The sequence below is a fragment of the Perognathus longimembris genome, chromosome 18, assembly GCF_023159225.1.
Source record: "Perognathus longimembris pacificus isolate PPM17 chromosome 18, ASM2315922v1, whole genome shotgun sequence".
Taxonomy (NCBI): domain Eukaryota; kingdom Metazoa; phylum Chordata; class Mammalia; order Rodentia; family Heteromyidae; genus Perognathus; species Perognathus longimembris.
Window position 1 is genome coordinate 19,059,346 of NC_063178.1, and position 25,461 is coordinate 19,084,806.

At 42.8% G+C, this 25,461-nt stretch overlaps 1 protein-coding gene across 1 annotated transcript in view; it reads right to left on the reverse strand.

The window, feature by feature from the left end:
* Prkdc (protein kinase, DNA-activated, catalytic subunit) overlaps positions 1-25,461 on the reverse strand; it is a 126,199-nt gene that overhangs the window by 67,605 nt on the left and 33,133 nt on the right. The window contains exons 27-37 of the mRNA XM_048367451.1: positions 23,197-23,423; positions 22,157-22,251; positions 19,472-19,571; positions 17,863-17,996; positions 15,085-15,342; positions 10,106-10,329; positions 6,502-6,710; positions 6,058-6,190; positions 5,414-5,572; positions 4,115-4,318; positions 1,531-1,716 (exon numbers count right to left, since the gene is read on the reverse strand). Of these exons, the coding sequence (XP_048223408.1) occupies positions 1,531-1,716; positions 4,115-4,318; positions 5,414-5,572; positions 6,058-6,190; positions 6,502-6,710; positions 10,106-10,329; positions 15,085-15,342; positions 17,863-17,996; positions 19,472-19,571; positions 22,157-22,251; positions 23,197-23,423 (1,929 nt within the window). The remainder of the gene's footprint in view (positions 1-1,530; positions 1,717-4,114; positions 4,319-5,413; positions 5,573-6,057; positions 6,191-6,501; positions 6,711-10,105; positions 10,330-15,084; positions 15,343-17,862; positions 17,997-19,471; positions 19,572-22,156; positions 22,252-23,196; positions 23,424-25,461) is intronic.

Sequence of the window (25,461 nt, forward strand, 5' to 3'; positions counted from 1 at the left end):
AAATGAGAACTTAAAAATGTATGGTAATTAGAAATCATCTCCTCCAAATATATTCTTTATCAAAACCAATGAGCTTTAAAAAGCCAGATGTCATGTTTTTACTTATATGTATTAGTTTAAATATATATCTATTTGTTGATACCTATTTGTCTATATGCCTGTAAACATTATTATGGACATTTGTAGAACATGAATTTAACTGAAAGGACTACTTATGAGAAGAAGAGGAAGGGAATGGAAAAAAGAAAGAGCAATTTTGAAATACATGGCAATAAAAACAGCATAAAGAAGCTCAATGGTACCTGCTGATCAGTGGCAGGTGAGCAGGGAAGGAAAGAAAACAGGCTCCACTGGAGAGTGGGAGGTGAGTGAGAACAAATGCGTGAAAATGAAGATGCTAAACTGTCAGACTTGCTGAAATAGTTTTAGGAAGAGGGGAGGGACAGGGCTTTCAGCAACTTCAAAGGCACCTTCCAGCACTTTGGAAGACACAAATTTCAAACTTCAAAGCCTAAGCGTAAGCCAGGGCTCCAGTGGCTCACACCTGTGAACCTAAATGAGGAGCCTGAGATCTGAGGATCTCAAAAGCCAGCCGGGGCAGGAAAGTCCATGGGAAGCTTAGCTCCAATTAAGCAGCAATAAGTCAGAAGTAGAGCTCTGGCTCAAGCGGTAGAATGCCAGCCTTAAGCAAAAGCGATGGGGCACTGCCTAGGCCCTGAGTTCAAGGAACAGTACCAACATAAAGGAAAGAAAAGGCAATAAACATGCCTGTCACGGAGGCCCACACACTGTAAGGAAGCTGAGGCAGGCTAACTGCGATTTCGAGGCCTCTGAGCTCCATGTTGAGGCCTTGTTTCCCAAGCCCCGTCAGCCCCTGAGGGGAGGAACACAAAAGTGCAACGCTTCTGTGCCTCTGACCATGTAAGACAGGATTTATCAAAATGAGCTCCAAGAAACGGAAACAAGAGGGGCTCTCTGCTTTGTTGCTTCTATTTTCCTTTCTCTTTCTCTTGTCTGTTCACTTACCCATCTTGGGGAGAGAGAGGCACAGAAATGGAGGGGACAAAGGGTGAACAAATACAGCAGTGGTACTCACTAGACACTAGGTTGACAATGAACCCTACATCTTATGGGAAAGGGGGATCAGGAGGTAAAAATCTGGGAGAAAAGAAGGGAATAAGTGACACTGTTCAAAAAAAATTTTATACTTATTACCTGACTTACAAAACCCCTCTGCATATCACCTTTATAACAATAAAAATATTTTAATTCAAGTCAGAGTTAATGTTTCTAATTAGTAGGAATGCTAGAAAGGAAAGTAGTTATGGGAAATTAGTAGCCTATTATTGTGAAGTATAATTTTAAAATTTAATAATAGTTGTGACAGAATTGTTAGCAAACATGGATATATACACATCTATAACTTGTACCCTAGTCTTCCAATAAAAAGAATTGAAAGTGGAAAGAAAAAAGACAATAAGCAAACAAAAACCCTGACCATGATTGCCTTTTTTAGGCTTCTCAAAATACCTGTAAAATTTTTGCCAGTAATGTCAGCACTGCCATTTTGCTTTCTGGCGCAGAATCCCTGGCCCACCATGAATCACACTTTCTCCAGTTGTGTAGAATTGCAGTTGCAAGCTTCAGGCCCTGGTGTTTCTGAATGGCTCGATCCCTGAAGCTCTGATCCAGCATGCCATTTAAAATAGCACTCACCTGAAATACATTGGTAGTGTTTGAAGAAAAAAAAAATCTTAATATTAAGATAGATACAAAGCTGACTTTAGTTTCAAAGCTATCCTTGGAAAGTGAGTATGCTTCTTCTTCTGTTTCTCTATTTTAAAACTTGGGATTTAAAAAGCGCACTCTAACACATGCAATTCAGCCACAGGAAGGAGAGTGTGGCCCGGTTTATGTCAGCATGCCCACCGTGCCACTCCTGGGCTCTCAGGGACATTCTTGACGGATTCTGCCTACAAGAGAGCAGAGCTCCTTTTTGTGGCCACCTTCACAGCACATGCACCCATACCACACCACCCCCTCACAACAGTGACACCCTAAGCTTGCTTACATTAACATTCACTATTCCTACCACTTTCCATGTGACTGGTGTTTCATAGTGAAACCCCGGGGTTCTTAATCCTTAGGGAGTGAGCTCCATGTTGAGTTTTCTCCACAGACCTTTTCCATCGGGAATGTAGGGCTTTCATTACTTCAGTACTCCCGAGCTATCACGGGAAGCCTTTCTCAGCCTCTTTCCTCTGGAGCTTCTATCTTGCTGCTCAGCTCTATGGAACTATGGTAGATCACCATTTCTCTCCTATGTTGGTTTGTCTTTTCACACTAGTCACTGTTAGAGTTCCTCAAGTTTATCTTATAAATCCATTTCACTTTTAATTTCTGATGCTTATGTTCGATTCTAGAAATGTTCTTTTTTAGCAGCAATTCTTATTTCATGAATATACTGTCTTGATGAAGAGTCCCTGCCTTTCCTTGCTTTTTATCCTGATATTATTTTTGGTAGCCCTCTCCTCCAGCTGGCTGTTGGTTCAAATATAAGAACTGATTCGGGAGAGAGTGAGGGAAGGGGTAAAATGTATTCCTTACCTAAATTATGTAACTGTAACCTCTCTGTACATAACCTTTATAATAACAATTACTAAAAAGACCTGGGGGCTGGGAATATGGCCTGGTGGTAGAGTGTTTGCCTCACATACATGAGGCCCTGGGTTCAATTCCTCAGCACCACATATATAGAAAAGGCCAAAAGTGGTGCTGTGGCTCAAGTGGTAGAGTGCTAGCTAGCATTGTGTGAAAAGAAGCCAGGGATAGTGCTCAGGCCCTGAGTCCAAGTCCCAGGACTGGCAAAAAGACAAAAAGAACTGATTTAGAGGTGCCATGCAGAGAGGAAGGGCTACAGGCTATCAGCGCACCTAGTTAGTAAGGATTTCTCTTGGGCCTATCACAGTGTTTTGATATCCTGCAGGAGGCTGACAGTAGTCCATTGGCCTGGACAATAATCCAGGAGGAGGCTGACAATAATCCATCCAACTGGCTGACAATAATCCATAGGCCTAGAATCTACGTAGGCTTTAGCCTAGTTAACTCCTCCAGTTTCCATGTGGAGTGGGGAACACTGGCCCATGCACTGAGAGACTGACCTTGTTCCAGGGCCTCTCTTCAGCTTCTCTACCAAACCCTGCTCAGCATGCGGGCTGTGGGCTGCCCCAGCCTCCTGCTGCGGCTAGAGTCTGCCATACCTGTCCTTTTTCTTCATTGCTTTTCATTCTGGGAGGCTTTTGTCTATATCCTTTAACGCTATGCTACTGGTGTTGGGTTGTTGCAACTCTATTCTATAATTTTAGAGGAACGTAGAAAAGGAACATAGGACTTTATCCATCATTTTCATCAGAAATCTGAATAGCTTGAAAACTCAAAATGTCAATGTCCTAAGAGTATATTTCTACTATAAGTCCATTTGTAACTTCAAAAACTACCAAGTCCTGATGCAATCTACTACTACAAAAAAAAAAAAAAAAGAAGAAGAAAGGAATTCTCAGCTACTGACAAGCATTCTTTGGTTAAAAAAGTTTAATTTGTAAGAAATATAATGCTCATATACCAACAGTGTATCATTTTTGACCATCTACAGACACGTTATATTTTCAAAATCCCCTAAGTTTAGGAACCCAAATCAAACATGTATTAACTGGAGATCTCAAAAGAGACAACATGAGGGGACAAAGAAGGCCAGAGCAAGATCAGACAGGAAATGATGAGCTGGCTTTAGGACCAGAAGCACTCTAACGACAGAAAGGTCCGGCAATGTATAGGTTCAGTTTGCAGTTGCAAGAACAGCTCTGGGCCACAGTTCAGGGTGGAAAGTGCCAACTTGACACCTGAGCAGAAGTCAATTTTCTGTAAGGTCAAACCTTATATTAAGCCTAGAGATCTGGGGCTATAAGGAAAAGGAAAAATAATGTGTTTTTTGTGCATAGGTGTTGGTTTTCAAACATAAGCAAGAACTTATAATGTTTTAAAAAGATACCTTGGTGTGAGAACATACTTCAGAAATATGGTAACTCTTTTATGAGCATTAAAAGAAAATACTTACCATTTTGGGATTATGCGCTGATGATCTCATGAGCTCCGATACAGCAAGGTCGAGATCTCTCAAGAGTTCGCCGTTGATGGTTTCTGAGAATAAGCTATAGAAATACTCTCCATGGGAGAAGCTGGTGAGGCTTCTCTGTGAGCTGCCCGAGGAGCGTGTGGACAGTGTTGCTGGACTCAGGAGAAGACGGACAAGGTGCTCACACTGTGAGGACGCGAAGACAAGACCATGTTAGGGACCCATCTTCACATGCCAAAGGAGACAAACACACTGTATGTCTACAGGGACTCCAATAGGCCAAATCGGGGTTTAAGTTCAAATTGTACATACTTCAATTAACTTCTAGGTTCTAGGTTTTACTTTCGGGAAGAACGTTTCCTTAAGTGATACTGCTTCAAATTTTCCAGAAAACACGTCTGCTGCTCTAGGGAGAGCCCAGTAAAGTAAGAGTAAGGAGTTATCATTTTGTCCACATCAAATGGACACTGGGAAAGGGAAGAGGCTCCTGCAGTGGGAAGAAGGACAAGAGAGGATGGAATGGAGAAAAGTGACTTAAGCCACAGCAGACTATCCGAGAGCATCCCTGGCCAGTTTCAACAACTATGAGGACTTTTTGCTGTAGTGCCTCTAGAATTATCCTACAGGACCATATCAAATCATCCATCCCAAGAACCAACAAAGATAATGGAAGAAATTGCTTTTTAACACAGGTCAGCTTTAGATTCTGGTGTTGTCTGCTTAAAGTCCTTTTGAAAACAAAGTGGGACAGACAAACCTCAATTTAAGAATGTTGTTCTATTCTTTGATTAAAAAAAAAAGTGGTGGGGGCTGGGAATATGGTCTAGTGGCTAGAGTGCTTGCCTCGTATACATGAAGCCCTGGGTTCGATTCCCCAGCACCACATATATAGAAAACGGCCAGAAGTGGTGCTGTGGGTCAAGTGGTAGAGTGCTAGCCTTGAGCAAAAAGAAGCCAGGGACAGTGCTCAGGCCCTGAGTTCAAGCTCCAAAACTGGCCAAAAAAGGGAGAAAAAAAAAGTGTTATGGGGTTAGAGGTATGGCTCAGATGGTAGGGTACTAACTAGCCAATGAGTGTAAAGAGTTAGACAACCAAGTTTGAATTCTAATCTCCAATAAAAATCTCTAGTATAAGGAAAAGTTAGCAATTATAAATCAACTACTAGTCCAACTCACACTTTACCTAATAAATCCTGCTGTTTCAAGAGACACATCTCAAGTGAGTAGGTAAGTTGCCTATACCTCTCACTAGGACAGCACAGAACAAGGGTGTTTTTCCTACCAATCCTCTAAAACAGAAGGCCAGCTCCAGAAGTCCTCTGGCCAGACGTAGAGAGCTGGGGTCCAGGGATGGGAGGCACTGTCTCTCCTCTCCAGATGCAATGCCTTTATAAACCAGGGAGAGAAGTCTTGTGCCAACAGAATGACAAACAGCTGTAGGCTAAAACAGAATCAACATAAAGTATTTGACAAGAAAAACTACTTAGCAGAAAAGCCCAATTTCACTTCTTTCCTTAATTAAAAGGTCCGTATTTGAACCAGGGATATACCTGGATGGTACAGTGCTTGCCTAACATCGGCAAGGTCCTGGGTTCTATCACCATCACTACACTAGTCCCTCCTCCCAAAAAATTCATGTAGACTTCCAATACTTGGGACAGTTCTGATTCAGTTCTGCTTTCCTGTTCCCATCTGTCATTGAGCGTCTCACCACACAATGACAGATGTTTCCCATAGTCTTCCAGAAATTATCAGCTGTCCGTCATTTCACTTTAATCTTATATTTACTTTCATGTTCCTATTCCAGATAATATCTACATGTCTAGAGAAAATATTCTAAAATTCCTATCTCAACATAAGTTATAGGTGAAAGATTTGACAAAGAATATAAATGTACATAGATTAAAAAAAATTGGTTCTGATTACCTGAGATGGTAAAATAAGAAGCAAGAAGCCAGCTTTGTGAAGTTGTTTACAGGCTGACACTAGAGACATCAGCTTAGTCCTCTCCAGGTGAGCCTCGGGACCATTTAAGTCAGTGGAACAGAGCTCCTCAATACTGGCCAAGTGAGGAAAACAGAAAATCACATGAGAGCTAACACCACTAACTGACCACACTGAGGAAATGGGTGTGTGGTTAGAAATTCACTAATTAGCATCATCCTGGAAAGCAAGCAGACAATACCAGACAAGGCTTTCCTGGAGCAGGAAAGACAAATGTAACAAACATATTATGGATGAGAGCCTTCCTTAAAGGCACAGGGACCACAGCAAGTACACCAGTGGTGCATGTGGTTGCAAGGATCACTGTGTGCACGACAGCTTTCAATCTGACTATGCAGTGACTGACAATGAGGACTGAGTGCCCACCTCTGTGCTGTTATTTCTTCTTTCAGGTGAGTCTCCAACAGTCTTCTGTAAGGAGACTTCTTTAGTGCTTTCATGAGGTCCACACATATCCTCGGGAGACTATCCATGACCTGGACATCACCAATATTGAAACCTATGCTCGAGGGCTCACACAGCATTTTCACTAAGAGTTTCATAAGGTCTGCATTACATATATCCTTCTCTAGGAGCTGCAAAAAATGGATTGAATAAAGACTTCTATTAGCCAGTAACTATAATTTCACCACAGTGTAGACCACAGGTTGGAGACAGTCATATAACTAGGACATGGAAAACTTTCTCTAAAGAACTGGGCAATAGGTTAAACATGGTGGCCCATCACTGCAATTCAGGTTACTTGGAGGTGGAGATTCAAAAGGATCACAGTTTCAGGCCAGCCAATGCAAAAAGTTAGCAAGATGCCATCTTAACTAATAAGCATGGTGGTAGACACATGTGACACAGTTATGCAGAAATCCTAAATAGAAAGACTGCAGCCCAAAGCCAACCCCCAACAAAAATATGAGCTCTTATCCAAAAAGGAACTAAAAGTAAAAAAAGAGGTGGTGATGTGCTCAAGTGGTAGGTGGAAGGCCCCGAGTTCATACCCATTACCACCACTGTATCACCCCCCACCCCCATAAGAGTTGAAACAACTCTGTGACCCAGAAATCCCACTCCTGTGTTTTTATCTACAAATAAGGCCCCACTAAAGCCACCAGCACAACTGTGTTCATTGCAGCATTATTTACCATAGCTAAGATATAGAATCAACCCAGATGCTCCTCAATGGACGAACGGACAGTAAAAAAAAATTACAATTGGACATGATAAATTAAAAAGGACTCTTAAACATTTACACACTGAAACCAAAGGTGGATATTCTTAGAAGATAAATACAAGGGCTTAATAGCTATGTGCATATGATCATAATGCTGCTTATCAAAATGAATGCCAAGAAATGGAAACAAAAGGTTGTCTATGTTACTTTTTACAGTTCTTTTTTTTTCTGTTTTCCCTTCTTTTGTAAATGTTTTTGATTTCTGTACCTTTTGTCTTGTATATAAGTCAAGGACTGGAAAGGAAAGCACAGACATTATGGGACAAAGGGTGAACTAATTCAGCAGTGACGCTAGACACCGTGTTGGAAATCAACTATATAGCTTGAGGGAGAGGGGAGTTGGGAAGAAAAAGCTGGCAGAAAATGAGGGAGAGGGTGACACTGTTCAAAAAGAAATGTACTCAATACCTGGCTTAAGTCACTGTAAGTCCTCTGTACATCACCTTCACAATAAAATTTTTTTTAAAAAACAGTAGCAACAAGGCATGGCAAGACACACCTCTAGCCCAGCACTCAAAAGGCTGAGGCAGATAAATCCTGAGTTTAAGGCCAGCAGCCTAACCTATAAATGAGATTCTGTAACCTATAAATGAGATTCTGTCTCAAAAGCCAAATATCCAACATGTACAAGGAGCTCAAGAAACTAACTCCTCCCGAAGTTAATATACCAATTATTAAATGAGCAAGGGAGCTACGGAGAGACTTCTCAGAAGAAAAGCTAAGAATAGCAAAGAAATGCACATGAGGAAATGCTCATCATCCCTGGCCATAAAGGAAATGCTAATCAAAATAACTCTGAGATTCCATCTCATCCCCCCCACCCCAATTACAAAAACAACAAATATTGGCACAGATGTAGGAAGAAAGAGACCCTGCTGCACTGCTTCTGGTGGGAATGTAAGCTAGTACAACCCCTCTGGAAAGCAGTCTGGAGGCTCCTCAAAAAACAACACACAGGGCTGGGAATATGGCCTAGTGGTAGAGTGCTTGCCTAGCATACATGAAGCCCTGGGGTCAATTCCTCAGCACCACATATATAGAAAAAGCCAGAAGTGGTGCTGTGGCTCCAGTGGCAGGGTTGTTAGCCTTGAGCAAAAAGAAACCAGTGATAGTGCTCAGGCCTGAGTTCAGGTCCCAGGACTGGCAAAACAAAAACAAACAAACAAACAAAAAACGGACATACAAACCTTCCCTATGACCCAGCCATACCACTCCTGGGAATCTACCCTGAACAGCAATAACCAGGATATGATAAGGACACCTACACATTCCTGTTCACTGCCACACTATGCAGAATGGCCAAGATATAGAAACAGCCCAGATGCCCCACAATAGATGAGTGGATCGAAACAATGTGCTATCTATACACAATGGAATTTTACACAGCCATTAGAAAGAATAAAGCCATGCCATCTTCAGGGAAATGGATGGAACTAGAACAAATCATGTTAAGTGAGGTAAGCCAAGCATAGAGAGACAAATGACGCATGTTCTCTCTATTATGTGGAAGATCTAAAACACACGGGGACATGAGAAATTACATACATACTCACCTATAGTGAGACCAAGAGGACAGTCTTGGAAGGAGGAGTGCGAAAGGAACCCTCATACAGTGTTGATGTGAATATAAATTAGTTCATCAATTGTGGAAAACTTAGGAGTTCAGGCATGTCCATCACCTGGAGGAGGGACTTCACCTTCATTCACCAATATGACAAGATGGCACCAGTTAAGCCTAATTCTCTATTATCCACCACACTGCCAAGATGGCGCCAGTAGATCCAGTATACTTATTTCAATTTCTTTATATATAAACATTAGATTTTCTTTATCCACTCATCTGTTGGTCACCTAGGCTGATTCCATAACTTACTACTGTGAACAGTGCTGCACTCAACATGAACGTGCAGGTATCTCTATTCAATGCTGACTAACTGCTCTGGACATATGGCCAGAAGTGGTATACTAGAAAGCTACAATAGTTCTATTTTAAGTTTTTTGAGGAACCTCCCTAAGTTTTCCACACTAGATGGACTAATTTATATTCACATCAACACTGCATGAGGATTCCTTTCCCACTCCTCCTTCCAGCCTCACAATCCCCACCAGCATTTGTTTTCTGTATTCCATTTTTCACTTTACTTTATTGTACATTTCATTTCATTTTCGACAGCACTGGAGTATAAACTCACATGGCTTGCTTGCTTAGCTGCAGCTGTACCATTTGGGCCTCTCTGCCCCAGCCCTGCTTTTTTGCTGGTCATTTTGGAGATGGAGTCTTGAGGGCTTTTCTGCCCAAGATGGTTCCGAAACACAATCCTTCTCCTCTCAGTCTCCTTAATTGCTAAGATCATATTACAGGACTAAGCCACGAGCACCCACTTGGTTTGGGTATTCTTGATGACAGCTATTCTGACTGGAATGAGATGGAATTCCAATGCAGCTGTTTATTGATTTACATTTCCATACCAGTGAAGAACAGAAACTCCTATCTTTTGGCAGTACTGGGCCTCACACTTCCTAGGCAAGTGCTCTACCACTGAAGTCACACAGCCAGCCCTTTCTCTACCTTAGTTTTCTGATAGGGTCTCATGTTTTTGGCCAGGCACAGGTTTAGACCTTAACCCTTCGATATAACTGGACGACAGGCTTGCACTCCTATAGTAGCCACCACGTCTGGCCTAGTAAGATTTAAAATCATACCAAGTACTAACTTCAATAACAAAGCTGCAGGAGAGAACCTACCTTCCATCCTTCAGGGGAAGTACTGAGCAGGGTTGTGGTAAATTCCATAATTCGGACAGTAACAGTGCACTTGCTATACTTGTATTTCTCCTCCTCATGTGGACTGGGATGGCTACCTGCTGTCCCTGTGCCAAAGCACTGTTCAGCGGCGGTGATACCATGAGCAGCAATGCGTTCTAAAAAGAAGCCCACTGACTTGAAGAGTGAAGACTGTGATTCAGCACCTAGAAATAAGTGTGTTAAAGATTAACGTAGAACTGTTTCTGTACATATAGGTCAGGCAGACTTCCAGCCATAACTGCACAGTTAAAAAATAGTTCTGCTGGGTTCTGATGGCTCACATTTGTAATCCTAACTCTGGAGGTTGAGATCTGAGAATCAGAGTGCAAAGCCAGCCCGGGAAAGAAAGTCCATGAGATTTATCTCCAGAAAACTTCCAGAAAGTCAGAAGTGAAGCTGTGCCTCAAGTGATAGAGCAAAAGCCTACCACAAAAGATCAGACAGTGCCCTGGCCTGGCACACACACGTACAAATGCACGCACACATGAGCATACACATACACGCACACAGTTCAAGAAAAGAGCTGATTCCTCTTTTATTGAAGGATCTGCTGATTCTTCTCATTTCACACTGTATGATTATAGTCTATATAGAACTCAACTTCAGACTCATCTAACTACAATATGTTTATGTAAGATTAGCTCCATTAGAGTCCAGCTAGGAAATGCCTCCACAGGCTCAAGTATCTGAGCAATTGACTCCAAGCTGGTGGTGCTATCTGTGAAAATTCTGAAAACATTAGGTGGAGGGACAAAGCTGATGAAAACAGGCTTGTGTGAAGAATCCTGGGCCCTTCTCGTCTGGCTCTCCACCTCTAGTCTACCCTGACGTGAACAGCCTCTGTACTCACTCACAATGCCACGATGTTCTGCCCAAGTACACAGGGCCACACCACGGCGCACCGGATCCCCCAAAACCTTGAGGCAAAAGTAATCTTTAGTCCTTTGAGCTACCTCAGAAATTTGACCGCAACCAATGTCTGACTAACACAAAGGGTGATTCACAAACACTATTTGTAACAATATAAATGAATGACTATTTAAAAAGAATAATTTAGGGCTGGGAATGTGGCTCAGTGGTAGAGTGCTTGCCTAGCATGAATGAAGCCCTGGGTTCGATTCCTCAGCACCACATACACAGAAAAGGCCAGAAGTGGTGCTGTGGCTCAAGTGGTAGAGTGCTAGCCTTGAGCAAAAAGAAGCCAGGGACAGTGCTCAGGCCCTGAGTTCAAGCCCCAGGACTGGCCAAAAAAAAAAAAGAGTAATTTAGAAATTCATCCAAAAGCTTTTAAAATATGCATTCTAATCCCTATCAAATGTTTTAAAATTCAAGCTTTGCACTAGCACTGAATTTTTAATTTAGTAAACTAAGGCAGAATAGCAAAGAATGTTTATTTTAGCTTTTACTTTTTTGCTTTTTTTTTTTTTCCTGTGACAAGGTTTCCCTGTGTAGCCTAGGCTAGCTTCTATTCTGCAAGTGCAGGGATTATAGTCATGTGCTACCACACCTGACAGCATTGCTTTTAGTAATTATTACATTTAAATGTTCTTCAAAGGGGTAATATAAAAATAAACAAAGTGCATATAGACCCTGGTCATCTTAGATAGTCAATTTCCAGATCACCCTCACAACTTTACCAAAGCCACCCCAACAGTGTGAGCCAGGTTTTCTCCTTTCCAACTCATGCTATCCACCATGACCCTCTTCCCACCTAACCACACCACTAACTGCTCCCCATTATCACTGTGCATGTTGCTGTTGCAGGAGGTAAAGACCTTTAGAACCTCAGACAAAGGGACATATGACGTAGTGGCACACACATTCAAAGAGTGAGCAAAGGTAAGAAATCTTGAGTGAGAAATAATCCTCTTAAAAATCTGTGGATTGCTGGGAATGTGGCTTAGCGGTAGAGTGCTTGCCTAGCATGCATGAGGCCCTGGGTTTGATCCCTCAGACCACAGAAACAGAAAAAGCTGTAATTGGCGCTGTGGCTCAAGTGGTAGAGTGCTAGCCTTGAGCAAAAAAGGAGCCAGGGACAGTGCTCAGGCAAGAAGTCCAAGCCCCAGGACTGGCCAAAAAAAAAAAAAAAAAAATCTGTGGATTGTCAGTTCCTTCAACTACAAAATTTGAATGAATTTAATCAAATCATCAATACATAGACCGTTATAAATCGTTTTAGTAGCCAGGCATCAATGCTCATGGTTGCACTCCTAGCTGCTTGGGAGATCTGAGATGTGGAGAGTGGCAGCTGAAGGCCGGCCCAGGTCTACCCGTGACACTCCCTCGTAGCCAAGAGTTGGGTGTGATGATACAAGCATCCCATCGTCATTATTAGGGAAGGTGAGACGGGGGGATCACAGTGTCAGGCTAGACGATGCAGCCAAGTCCATGAGACTCCATTTGAATGGATGAAGCTGGATATGGTGATTAGGGTTCTGTTATCTCAAACAGTGGAAAGCATGGAACAAGAATACAGCTGTTCAGGAAGCAAGACACTCTTTCAAAAATAACCAGTGTGAGACATGCTGGGCATGTGGCTCAGCCGTGGAGCACCTGCCCTGCCAGCACAAGCCGAGTTCAAACCCCAGTACCGCCAGAAAATAGAAGAACCATAATAATGACAATAATGTTATCTAGGCTCGGTGGTCCGCACCGGTCATCCTATGACATCGGAGGCTAGGATTAGGAAGGTCACACTTTCAAGTCAGCCCAGCAAAATAGTTCACAAGATTCCATCTCAAAAAAGAAAAAGATGGGTGTAATGGCACCTGTGCAGCTGTGGCAGAACGCATAAGACTGGATCACAGTCCAGGCCAGCCAGGGTGCTGCGGCCCCATCGCATAAGCAACCAGAGCAAAAAGGCCCGGAACTAGGGCTCAAGCAGTCAATCGCGAGTAAACGTGAGGCCTGGAGTTCAAACCCCATCAGTCTCCCAATCAACTTTTTTTTTTTTCCTTGCTGGTCCTGAGGCTTGAACTCTGGGCCTGGAAGCTATCCCTGAATTTCTTTAGCACAAGTGCTCTACCACTTGAGCCACAGCACCATTTCTGGCTTTTTTTGAGTAGTTTATTAGAGATAAGAGTCTCACGGAGTTTTGTTTTTGTTTTTTTGCCAGTCTTGGGGCTTCAACTCAGGGCCTGACCACTGTCCTTGGCTTCCTTTTGCTTAAGGCCAGCACTCTGCCAACTTGAGCCACAGCGCCACTTCTGGCCTTTTCTATATATGTGGTGCTGAGGAATTGAACCCAGGGCTTCATGTATACGAGGCAAGCACTCTACCACTAGGTCATATTCCCAGCCCTCTCACGAAGTTTCTGTGCTTTGAACCATGATCCTCAGATATCAGTCTCCTGAGTAGCTAGGATTACAGGTGTGAGCCATGGGCGCCGGGCTCCAGAAACCTTTTTGATGAGAATAGATTGAAAGGACTAAGAGAGCCTATGTTAAGAATTATATCCTTAAGGACTGGTGGAATTGTTCAAGTGGTAGAATGTCTGCCCAACATGTGTGTGACCAAGTTCAAGCCCCAATACTCCCTAAAAAAAAAAATTATTCACATCAAACATCCTTGAATTCAACAGAAAGACATATCCCAACTTTACAGATCTGTTAAATGTGAGAAAATGTGTTATTTTATACTCAATTCTAACAATTGTTTATTTAATTAAGTTTTGTCTTAATGCAGTCATGCACTGTATAGCAACATTTCAATAAAAAAAAACAAGCAATTCTCAAGATTATATCACCTAGTGATATGGTAACCATGAAGTTTGCTCAAAGGTGAAATAGCCTACTATCTCAGAACACATCCCTTTCATTAAATGCAACATGACTGAAAAGACAAACCATAGCATTCTAACCAGATAATTTTTATATACAAACTTTTTATATACAATATTTACCAAAAGTTTATATCTATTTTTCTATAGATAAAATAATAAAATTTCCTTAAAACAAATGTGGTAATAATACAAAGTAAAATTTTAAATATGCTTTCTTACTAAAGCACTGCTAGGGCATAAATAAAATCAAAAGCCTTAAAAGCATAAGGGCTTCAAAGCAAAGTGTTGAAGGGTATGAAATGGAAATTCTAATGTGAAGATTCTACACAATTTTCAGTGAAGCAACTTTATTTTGAAGTGATGGTGCTGAGAATGAAACTACCGCGGTTCTTAATTCAGTTCCGCTGTCCTCTTTGGCCAGGCAGGTCCTGGTGTCATATTTCACTCCTCACTCTAACACTCACCGACGCTGTCTTTTGGAGACGTGCCCTTTCACAGACCCAACAGCTTGGGTGCCAGGCTTGGGGCAGTACAGGGAAAATGTGCACCTTTTAGGAGGTGGCACCTAATGGAAGGAAGTTATGTCACTGGGGGACATGCTCCTGAAGGGGAAACTGAGGCTCTGGAACCCCCTGCCCTCTCTCAGCCTCTTTGCTTATCGATTGCCATAAGGTCAGCAGCATCCGCCAGAATATACCCTGCCACAATATCCTGCCTCATCACAGATCTAAAAGAAATAAGGTCAATGTTGGACTAAAGCTTCCAAAACTGTGAGCTAAAATAAGCCTTCCTTCTTATGAAGCTGATTATCTCAGGCATCTTCTTGTCACAGTAATGGAAAGCTGATTAACATGCATGAAAATGCAAGTAAACTCTTTCCTTCACAGTAAGTAACCATGTCTGCAGCCCGTACTGATACAGCACCGAGCTTCCACCTGAGCCAACTCTCAGCAGGACTGGGTAATGTTAACTTAAAGGCTTTGGCCAGGTAGGGTGGCCCACCTCCATAATCCCAGCTCTTAGGAGGTTGAGGCAGAAAGATCACAAGTTCAAGGTCAGCCTGTGCGACCTACAGAAGCCTTATCTCTAAATTAATCACTACGCAAATGAACAGATAAATAAGTGAGGTAAACTTTACCTCCTAGGACCTCGTGAGCGTCCACGGTCTTCTCCTCAATAAACGTGTTGTAGCACTCCAAGGCGGCCAACAGCAGCTCCAGCCACTGCAGGGCTGTGTGCAGGCTAAATGGGCCTCGCAAATGGGAGAGAGTTGGCTGGGCCAGAATCCCCGATGGCTGATCACGTCTGCCGCCTCCCCCCTCAAACAGGTTTGTGAGAAAGGAACTATCTTCTTTCTTGATAATATCTTTTAGCCACAAGGAGGGGGATTTGTTGCCTTAAAAGAGAAACAAGGTTGAACATTTCATAAGGAAATCTCTGTAGTCTAACTGTTCCATTAAAATTAAAATTTTAGATGATATGAAATCATCTTTTTACTGCGGTATTCATCACTTGTTTCACTACAGTTACAGACCAGAGCCGTATCTCCACCAAAGCCACTCTCCTTAGTTTCTTTAAACTTTACAAAACTGCGTTTGGCATAGTTATTTACAAAGACCCTCCCCCACATCCCACCCCCCGCCACCGTTTTCTTTTAAAGTTATAAAAGAGTGCCATACATTTACCTCTTCAGTTGTTACTACAATTCAATTCAGGGCCTTGAACTCTCTCTTGATTTTTTCACTTATGGCTTATACTCTACCATTCGAACCTCTACCTCTGGCTTTTTTGGCGCACGCGCGCGTGCGTGCATACGTGCATGCGTGTTTGTGTGTGTGTGTGTGTGTCTGTCTCTTGGGGCTTGAACTAAGGGTCTAGGTGTTGTCCCTGAACTATTTTTTTCCCTCAAACCTATTTTGTGTGTGTGTGTGTGTGTGTGTGTGTGTGTGTGTGTGTGTGTGTGTGTGTGTGTCTGTCTCTAGGGGCTTGAACTAAGGGTCTAGGTGTTGTCCCTGAACTATTTTTTTCCCTCAAACCTATTGCTCTACCACTTGAGCTACGACTCCACTTCCTACTTCTGGCTTTTTGCTAGTTAATTCCAGATACCAAAGTCTATGGGGAAATTAGTGAAAAAGCCTACAAGGGCTCAGAATGTGTACTGAGTTCAAGCCTCAGTACAGGAAAAAGAAAAGAGAAAGAGAGGGAGGGGAGGGTGGGTTTCTTGGATCTGAATCTCTAATCCTGAAATCTCAGACTCCTAAGTAGCTAAACATGAGCCACTGATACCTGGTTCCATATTTCTTTTCTCATAAATACTCCTATCACTTTCGCTTAGAAAGACAGAAACCTAAAAAGATGCAGTGACCTAAAGAAATATTCAATCCTCTTTAAAAAAAAAAACTGCAAGTAAAAAGAAAAGGACCACTTTGACAATAAATTAATAATAACTTTTAATTAAAAAAAGCAAAAATGAAAAACCACAACACTGAAAAAGCTAGTAACCAGTGACACATGCCTATAAATCCTAAGTACTTGGGAGGCAGTTTGGGAAGCTAAAAGTTAAAGGCCATTCCAGGCAAAATTTTCATGAATCCTCATCTCAACCAATAAAATGCTGGGCATAATGGTGTGCGTCTGTCAAGAAGTGTACAGTAGGAAGTATAAACAGGAGAGGGTGGTCTGGGCTGACCAGAGCAAAAACAGACTATATCTCAAAAATAACTAGAACAAAAAGGGGTATATGCATGTCTCAAGTGTACGGTACATACTTAGCAAACACAAGGCTCAGAGTTCAAATCCCAATATCTAAAAACAACCAAAAGAACAGGTGTAGGGAAAGCTTACCAAAGAAGAAAGTGAGAGGTTAAATGCAACTCAGCAGACCACAGAAGAGATAAGTCAAGGAAGCTCATGGGTTTTGTTTTTATTTTGTTTTGTCAGTCATCAGTGCTAGAACTCTGGGCCTGGGCTGCTGTCCCTGAGCTCTTCAGTTCAAGGACAGGTCTCTATTACTTAAGCCACAGCACCACTTCCATTTTCCTGGTGATTAACTGGAGATAAGATTCTCTCAGACTTTCCTGCCTAGGCTGGCTTTGAACCACAATCTTCAAATCTCAGCCTACTGAGGGGCTACAAGCATGCAACACCTCCTTCTTCATTTCAACTCCAGTTCATATTAAAACAGAACTCCATCGGGGGCTGGGGATATAGCCTAGTGGCAAGGGTGCCTGCCTCGGATACACGAGGCCCTAGGTTCGATTCCCCAGCACCACATATACAGAAAACGGCCAGAAGCGGCGCTGTGGCTCAAGTGGCAGAGTGCTAGCCTTGAGCGGGGAGAAGCCAGGGACAGTGCTTAGGCCCTGAGTCCAAGGCCCAGGACTGGCAAAAAAAAAAAACAAAAAAAAACAGAACTCCATCACTTGTCAACTCACTATTGTGAACGTGTTTGTGCATATCTGTGTGTACAGTACTAGGGACTAAACCCAGGTCCTTGGGCATGTGCATTCTATTGCCAAGTCATATTCCCAATGCCCAATATTTGGAACATTCATTAAGTAGGTTAACCGAATGGCCATGCAACTATTACTTACTTCATTTAAATGGAATAGAAAAAGAAAAACCACAGTGAAACTTAAAATTACTAGCAAATGCCAAATTTCCATCTTCTGTATCATGTAAGTATCACTAAATAGTAACTTTCCCCCTCTACCTATCTTCAAGAGATGTACTCATAATTTAGAGTCTGTCATACAAATTTAAATTAATCACATACTCATTTTTTTGTATTTACTAGATACATATTAACATTCATTTAAATAGATGGGCAATCGTATGTTTAATGAGTTTGCATCTCGCAGCCACCAGTAAAACCAAAACTCTTTTTCACTTCATAGAATGTAATGGATTAACATACCTGGTAATAAAGGAACGAATTTGTAAAAAAGTTCTATGGTCTTGTGTCGACATTCTGTCTGGGGTCTTCCACAGTGAGCTAACAGCCACTGGACGAGATCCAACAAGCACAAAGACGCTGATGGTGGGAACCCTCTGCCCAGAGAAGATAGGTGAGCCTGAGTCTTCCCCAGAACCCAGAGCTTAGCAGGAGTCCAGAAGTCACGGACTCAATCGCACCACAATGATAAACATGCAGAGACTTCCTTTAAGGCTTTCTATTACCATGAGGACGCAATGAAAGCATCATGGCTTAAATGGGCCTAAGAGCTCTTGGTCTTCACTTCAACTTAGTTCTTATTTTTTAACTTTTGTTTTTAGTGGTGCTGGAGAGTGAACTGAGGGCCTTTGCAGTGACAGACAAATATTCTGGTCACTGAAGATACATCCAGGGCTGGGAATGTGGCTAAGGGGTAGAGTGCTTGCCTAGCATGCATGAAGCCCTGGGTTCGATTCCTCAGCACCACATACACAGAAAAAGCCAGAAGTGGTGCTGTGGCTCAAGTAGCAGAGTGCTAGCCTTGATCAAAAGAAGCTCAGGGACAGTGCTCAGGACCTGAGTTCAAGCTCCAGGACTGGCAAAAAAGAAAAAAAGAAAAAGATGCAGCCATTCTTATTTTCTCATCTTTACAAAAATTTAAAAATATGTCTCAACAGAATAGCACTGAGTATTTCTTTTCCAAGTGCCTTGAACAAACGAGGCTGTAGGCCCCAGAGCAGCACTTCTCCAAGGTGGCCTCTGGGCCAGCTGCACCAGCATCTTTGGTAAATGACTTAGAAATGCAAGTTCTCTGGCCCTATCTATACTACATCTGACACAGCAGTGCTTACGATAGTCAGCCCAACACCTGTGTTTTAACAGGACCTCACACAGATTTTACAGATTCCTTCACTCTGACCTCTTGCCAATTGTCATATGTACTAACGTTTCAGGGAAGAAAAAAAAACTACCTAAAGAAATGTCGTAAGTCAACAGAAAAACTCAAGCAAACTTTTTTGTTTGAAATTGCTTCTCACACTGTACTCTGACTGGCAATCCTCCTGCCTCAGTATCTTAAGTACCTGGGATTACAGGTGTGCACCATTACACCCAGACAAATCAATGTTGGAACAGAGGAAAATACTAACATCTACTCTACAAGGAACAAACTTTTGCCCAGAGAGTGGTGGCTGCCCGCACAGACACCAGAGCTCCCCAAATACTGAACAGATGAAGCTGGGGGGGGGGGGGGGGCAGTGCCGCAAAGCTCAGGGCTGAGAATAGGGTAACAAGTGGCATAGAAATCAAAGTACAACCACTAGCCACTTCCCAACTTGGCTCGCCATTGCTTTGCAATTCTGTCTGCCGAAATCCTGTGTCAACATTCAGTTCCTATACTTCAAAATGAACTGCTTTTTCCAGCCAATTCCACATCAAACTTGCATTCAATAGCAATACTGCCTACTCAGGAGGCCGAAGGCCTCCTTTGCAAATACCCACACCAGCACGAGCAACCAAACCTGTCCTCTCTTAGCTGAGCATCAATTTTAAGGTTGAAGGGAAAAAACTGAAAAGGAAACATATCACCTACCGTGGCACACGTCTTTTTCTTGCTTTGTTTAAAGAAACGTGCTTCTTTTCAACGATGCGCCTTAGGTGATCAATGGCGTCGCAGCACTGTTGAATTGTACCTGTTCTCAATACCAAAAGAGAGTCCAAAGAAAACCAATCTGTTGGCTTATTTTATAATTATAAAGGTGCTTTGGTTATAGACTTTATATTGCATCACCCCCTAAATGCAAAATTAAATAATTACATTTCATGTCTAAGATAAAACCCGAGCTCAAACCCCAGTACTACCAAAAAGAAAAAAGAGCATGAAATTACTATTTTCACTTACAACAGCATACTAATGCATATTTGAAATACTGGTAACAATTGTATTTTAAGGATAAAGCAGTCTGGCATATTGATGTCTATTGATAGGCCTGTGAAATGTATATTAAACATGTATTAAGGCTTGAGATGGGTACATAAATTTACATTGTGTCGCTTGTTTTCGGCTAATATACGGAAAATATGTAACAATAAAACGCTAATAGAGATAAGCAGGCAAGTAGATTTCCTGGGAAAACATGGAAGTATATTCTACTTAACAAAGTACTTAGGAATTTTGAGTGAGAGAAGTGCTAAAGAATAGCAGTACAGTTAAGTTTACAGATAGTATTGTAGAACTCTGATGGACATGGTAACCATAGTGTAGTCAAGAAAAAGGTCCTGAAGAAGTAAGCAAAGCACAAAAGCTCCGTGGAACTGTAAGGGGACGGAAGTGGCAATAAGGGGAGCCCACATACAAGGAAGCAATGTGGGAATCTTGCCTAAGCTCCAAGCCCAACCATTACATGGCCTAGACATCCTGAGACAAGCCTTTCACCACTTTGAAACTCAGATTCCTCATGTAAAGTGGAAACTACTGTCCCACAGGATAGCAGGGCACAGAGACACATACATGTACACCCAAGACCACATCCAGCTAGAAACTACACCACCAGCACTGTGAGCACACCCCCACACAACTAACTCCTCCTGCCAGGCCAGAGCTGTTATTTTATTTTATTTTATTTCTGATCCTGGGGCTTGAATTCTGGGCCTGGGCACTGTTCCTGATCTTCTTTTGCTCAAGACTAGTGATCTACCACTTGAGCCACAGCACCACTTCCAGCCTTTTCTGAGTAGTCTATTGGAGATGAGGGTCTCATGGACTTTCCTGCCCAGGCTGGCTTAGAACTGCAATCCTTAGATCTCAGCATGGTGAGTAGCTAGCATTACAGGCGTGAGCCACTGGTGCCCAGCCCGAGCTATTCTTTAAAGGGTGTAAATTCCTTAATCCTTTTCTACCCCTGTTACAATTCAATAATATGACCAGTGTAGAAGACCAAAACTAAAATGATGAACCACCCACAGAGGCCTACAATTGTTTAGAAAGAGAAAGGAGTCTCATCAACCAAAAAAGCGAAGATAATTTTATTTCTATGTATTTTGTGGGGGCGGGTAGAGGCAGCACTAGGGGATCAAATGCAGGGCCTGGCACACAGAACTAATTTGAGAAAACGTTTCATTTGTTGAAGAAAAATTATACATATGGGAAATCAAGATAAATCAAAATTAAGCTAAGGTAAAAACTGTTAACATCTCTGCCAGTGGTATACTGTCAGTGTAAAGGATGGCAGAGCTCAGTCTGTCAACATAAACAGCTCAGGTTCTTAGCTCGTGGCTACCTCCCTAACGACTCGGGAGGCTGAGATCTAGAGGATGGCTGTTCCAAGCCAGCCTCCGCACAAAACTCCACAAATCAATCCCCACTTAACTAGCAAAAAGCTGGGCTGGGCTTTTTGGCTCAAGTGGTAGAGTGCCAGCCGTGAGCAAAAAAAAAGCTGAGTGAGAGAACCAGTATACAAGTACAAGCAAGCCCAGTAACCGCCCCCCCCCCCCCCCGCCCCCGAGGGGAAGCGGGGAGGGAGGCCAAGATCTGAAGCAGCGAAAGGGAAGTGTTGTCACACCCATAGCTATGTGACCTAGCTTTCACTGACACTGACCTCCAGGTCCTAACCATACCAAGTGATGAGACAAACAAGGTTCTAGAAAGTCTTCTAGCTTAGAAACTGTATGACGTTCCCAAAGGATTCTAGACAAATTTTAATTTTAAAGATTCTTGTAGCACACTTCATTTACTTTTCTGTTGTTGTTTTTGTACCAGTGCTGTGGCTTGAACTCAGGGCCTGGACACTGTGCCTCAGCCTTTTCACTCAAGCCTGGTACTCTACCACTTTTATGTTTCTTAATCATGGCTAAAACACTCTTACAAGCTTACCATGAGTTCAAAGACAATGGCTACAACTCGGTGTTTTCTGCCACCCATCTCTGGTGCTGGGGATCTGTTCTATTTTCCCCTCCGTGCTATGGCTGCATGCGGACTAGCTACACTGCCTTGCGGGTCCTGGGCAGGATCTCTCCTCAACCAGGGGTCAAGCTCATGGCTGCCAGGGGTGTACAGATACACACACACACAAAGGAGATTCTAAAAAGGACTCTGTGCGGAGGAAGGAGGAAAGTATTCTCTCTCACATTTATCAGATTTATTTATGGGAGATATAAGAAAGGGAAATAACATTTGATGGAAATCATCTGTGCCTTTATGAACTCCAGAGTAGAAAAGCTCTTCAGCCTGGAGGCAAACAGAACTGGCATGCAAACCACACGCTTGGAGAGCACATACCTAAGGATTTCTCATCTGCATGGGCCAGAGCCAAACTTTCCAGATATACCACCAACGCTTCAAACACAAACTGCTCTACCAGAGACTCTTCTTCCCTACAAAATAAAAGAATATTAAGCTTCATATAAAAAATAGTAAAGCGCCTTAATAGAGCTAGCAGTAGACAAACTTTAGGAGGTAACCCAACTGCCACTCCATGCTCCCACGGCCAAGGACTGGCAGCCACCAGGTGACTCACATCCTGCCTGGGGAATCGCACAGCCACGTCCTCAGCCCCAACCTCTGCCTTGTAAATCTCAGATACGTCACTGGGGTGTTTTTTTTTTTTTTGCCTCCACTGCCTCAGATGGCAGCTTCTTTCCTATCTCTACTCTTCACCCTTCATGTCCCACCCGTAAGGGAAGTGGCCTACCCTACTCACACATACCCCTTTCCTCTGTGCTCCGAAAGACCTTATACGTTGATGTCTTCTGCCTCGTTCATGAAACTGCTGCAGTGTTACATCTACATATATTTCTCAGTCGTTTTTTGTTTTGTTCTGTTTGGATACTTAACGGAACTAGAGTCTGAACTCGGGACTGCGCGCGTGCTCATCAGGAACTTCGAGCCACATTCTCGTCCTTTTCTGCACTAACTCTTTTTTAGACAGGGTTGCAAGTCCTTTTCTGAGGCAGCCGCAGACTGCTATATTCCTACATAGATGGGATGACAGGCAAGCAGCATCGTGTGCAGCTTACTGGTTGAGCTGGGACAGCCTGGGCTGTCCCTGAACTTGATGCTCCTGATCTCCGCCTCCCCAGTCGCTGGAATGCAGGCACAAGCTACCATGCTTAGCTCCTGCTAGGACTGTTGTGGTTTGTTTTTTTTTTAAACATAAACTGAATTGTACTTGACTTTTTAAAAACCTCAGAACACAACACTCAGTGCAAAATTAGTTTATAAATTTGTGACATAGATACATGGAGTTAAACAAGCTTTTCGAATCACTGAAGGTTTCAACAGCTCCTTTTCCACTCTTGCCTACCATGTGGCTTATGTACCTGAATTCCCTGTAGATGTTATTAAAAGCAAGAGCTGCTCCCAGCCTCTTGAAAGCATTAGGATGAAGTGCAAAACTGTACAACCGCTTGAAAAGTGATTTGGTGTTTACTGGACTCTTCTCCTGTTGCTGTGGTGTTGTTTGTTTAATAGACCATTTGAGGAATTCTCGAATACATCGACCACAAAAGTCTCTTAAAGTGCTATCAATGGGGTCCACAATACCATCCTGGAACAAAACAAAGACATTCTTACTGTACTCATTGCGTGTCCACATAGTGACAACTGAATGCCCGTGGTCTGCCTCTGAGCATAACTAGAGTATGCTACAAAAATGACATTAGTCAACAAAAAAGAAACACTGAAAATACCAGTCTAGTTGTCTAGACATAAGAAAAACATTCTCTTTTAACAAATAAATAAACAGAAAAACCTAGATAAAATGGAGAAAATACTGTAGTGGTTTAAATTTGTTCCCCAAAATGATGTAAACATAATCTCGGGGCTGGGGATTTAGCTCAGCTGAAGAGCGTCTGCCTGGCAACTGTAAGGCCCTGAGTTCGGTCCTCAGCTCTGGGGAAAAAAGAAAATCTATAAAAACAACCTCTAGGATAGGCAAAAGAGCCTATGCCTGTAAACTCAGCTACTTGGGAAGTGGAAATCCAAGAATCATGGTTGGAGATCAGCTCAGGCAAAAAGTCAGGGAGATCACAATTCAATCAACAGCTGGGCACAGTGGCACGTGCCTGTCATCCCAGGGGCGTGGGAGTAGGAGAGTAGCAGTCCAGGCTGCCCGAGCAAACATGAGAGCCACTGAGGACATGGCTCAAGTGACAGAGTGCGCATGCAGCAAACACAAGGCTGAGTCCAAAGCCCAATACTGCCACATACACATGCAAAAAGAAAAACAAGACACCATCTGAAAAGTAACTTAAGTAAAAGGGGTTGAGGGCAGGTCTTAAGTGATCGAGAGCCTGCTTAGCAGGTAGGAGACTCTGAATCCAAACCCCAGTACTTTCAAAAATAGAAATAAATGAGCATAATCTCTGAGCTCCTGGTGGTGGCATCTGGAGGGCCTCTGAAGGACTGAGATTGGGTGAGGCAGCAGGGGAGAGCCCTCATCAAGGTATCAGGGGCTCTATCAGAAGAGCCCCAAGCTGCCAAGTGATGTTGATACAGCAAAGAAGGTCTTTCCAAGTACCAGAACTTTGACACTGAACTTCATAGTCTCCAGAAACACAAGCCAACTAAGCGTCTATCCTTTCCAAATTTCCCATTCTATGATATCCACGGGCACTGCAGGGTGAAGAACCTTGTATCAGCCCAAAGGTCATTTGGATATCTGTAACATCATTCATGGGCCAAACAAAATTACCAATACAGGAAGTCAGCCAACAAGAAGCATGCCTGTGTGTCCTGTCACGTACTGTACCCAATGATTTCTTGGACCTTCTATGGACGGCGGCCCAGAGGTCCCTCATGAATTACAGCAGCAGAAGACTTGCTGATGTTAGGGAAGTGGCAGTTCTCACTAGGAACCCTATGCTATGCCTGTCCTGCACTGCACTGCTGCTCTACCTTTTACTATTTCTTCTTTGCCTCTTTCCTTTGCCATCTCACTTGACTTTACCCCATTTTACCAGATTTCTTCTGAAACCCTCACTTGAACCATTTTCAAGATGGAAAAAGGAAAACAAATCAAATGGAAACCTCAGAACAGAAACACTGATTTGAGTAAGGCTATCTGCATACAAAGAATCCCAGTTAAATTTAATTAGCCATGTTTATTACATGCAGTGTTGACTAGTTGAAACTGTAGCAAATTAAAACCAGAGATATAATGTGGTCACTATTTTAACAAAAAGTATTCAGTAACGGGCTGGGAATATGGCCTAGTGGCAAGAGTGTTGGGAATATGGCCTAGTGGCAAGAGTGCTTGCCTCATATATATGAAGCCTTGGGATCGATTCCTCAGCACCACATATATAGAAAAAGCTGGAAGTGGCGCTGTGGCTCCAGTGGTAGAGTGCTGGCCTTGAGCAAAAAGAAGCCAGGGACAGTGCTTAGGCTCTGAGTTCAAGCCCCAGGACTGGACCTTCCAAAAAAAAAAATCTTTAAAAAAAATTATTCAGTGACTCTCCACTGTCCAAGGATATGGTACATGACTAGACTGACTCTGAGAACAAAAGAAACCCTATTAGTACTTACACTGCCTGGCAGCCCTGGACAAGCCAAGTCGGGATATGTGTCTGTTCTACGTGCCTCAC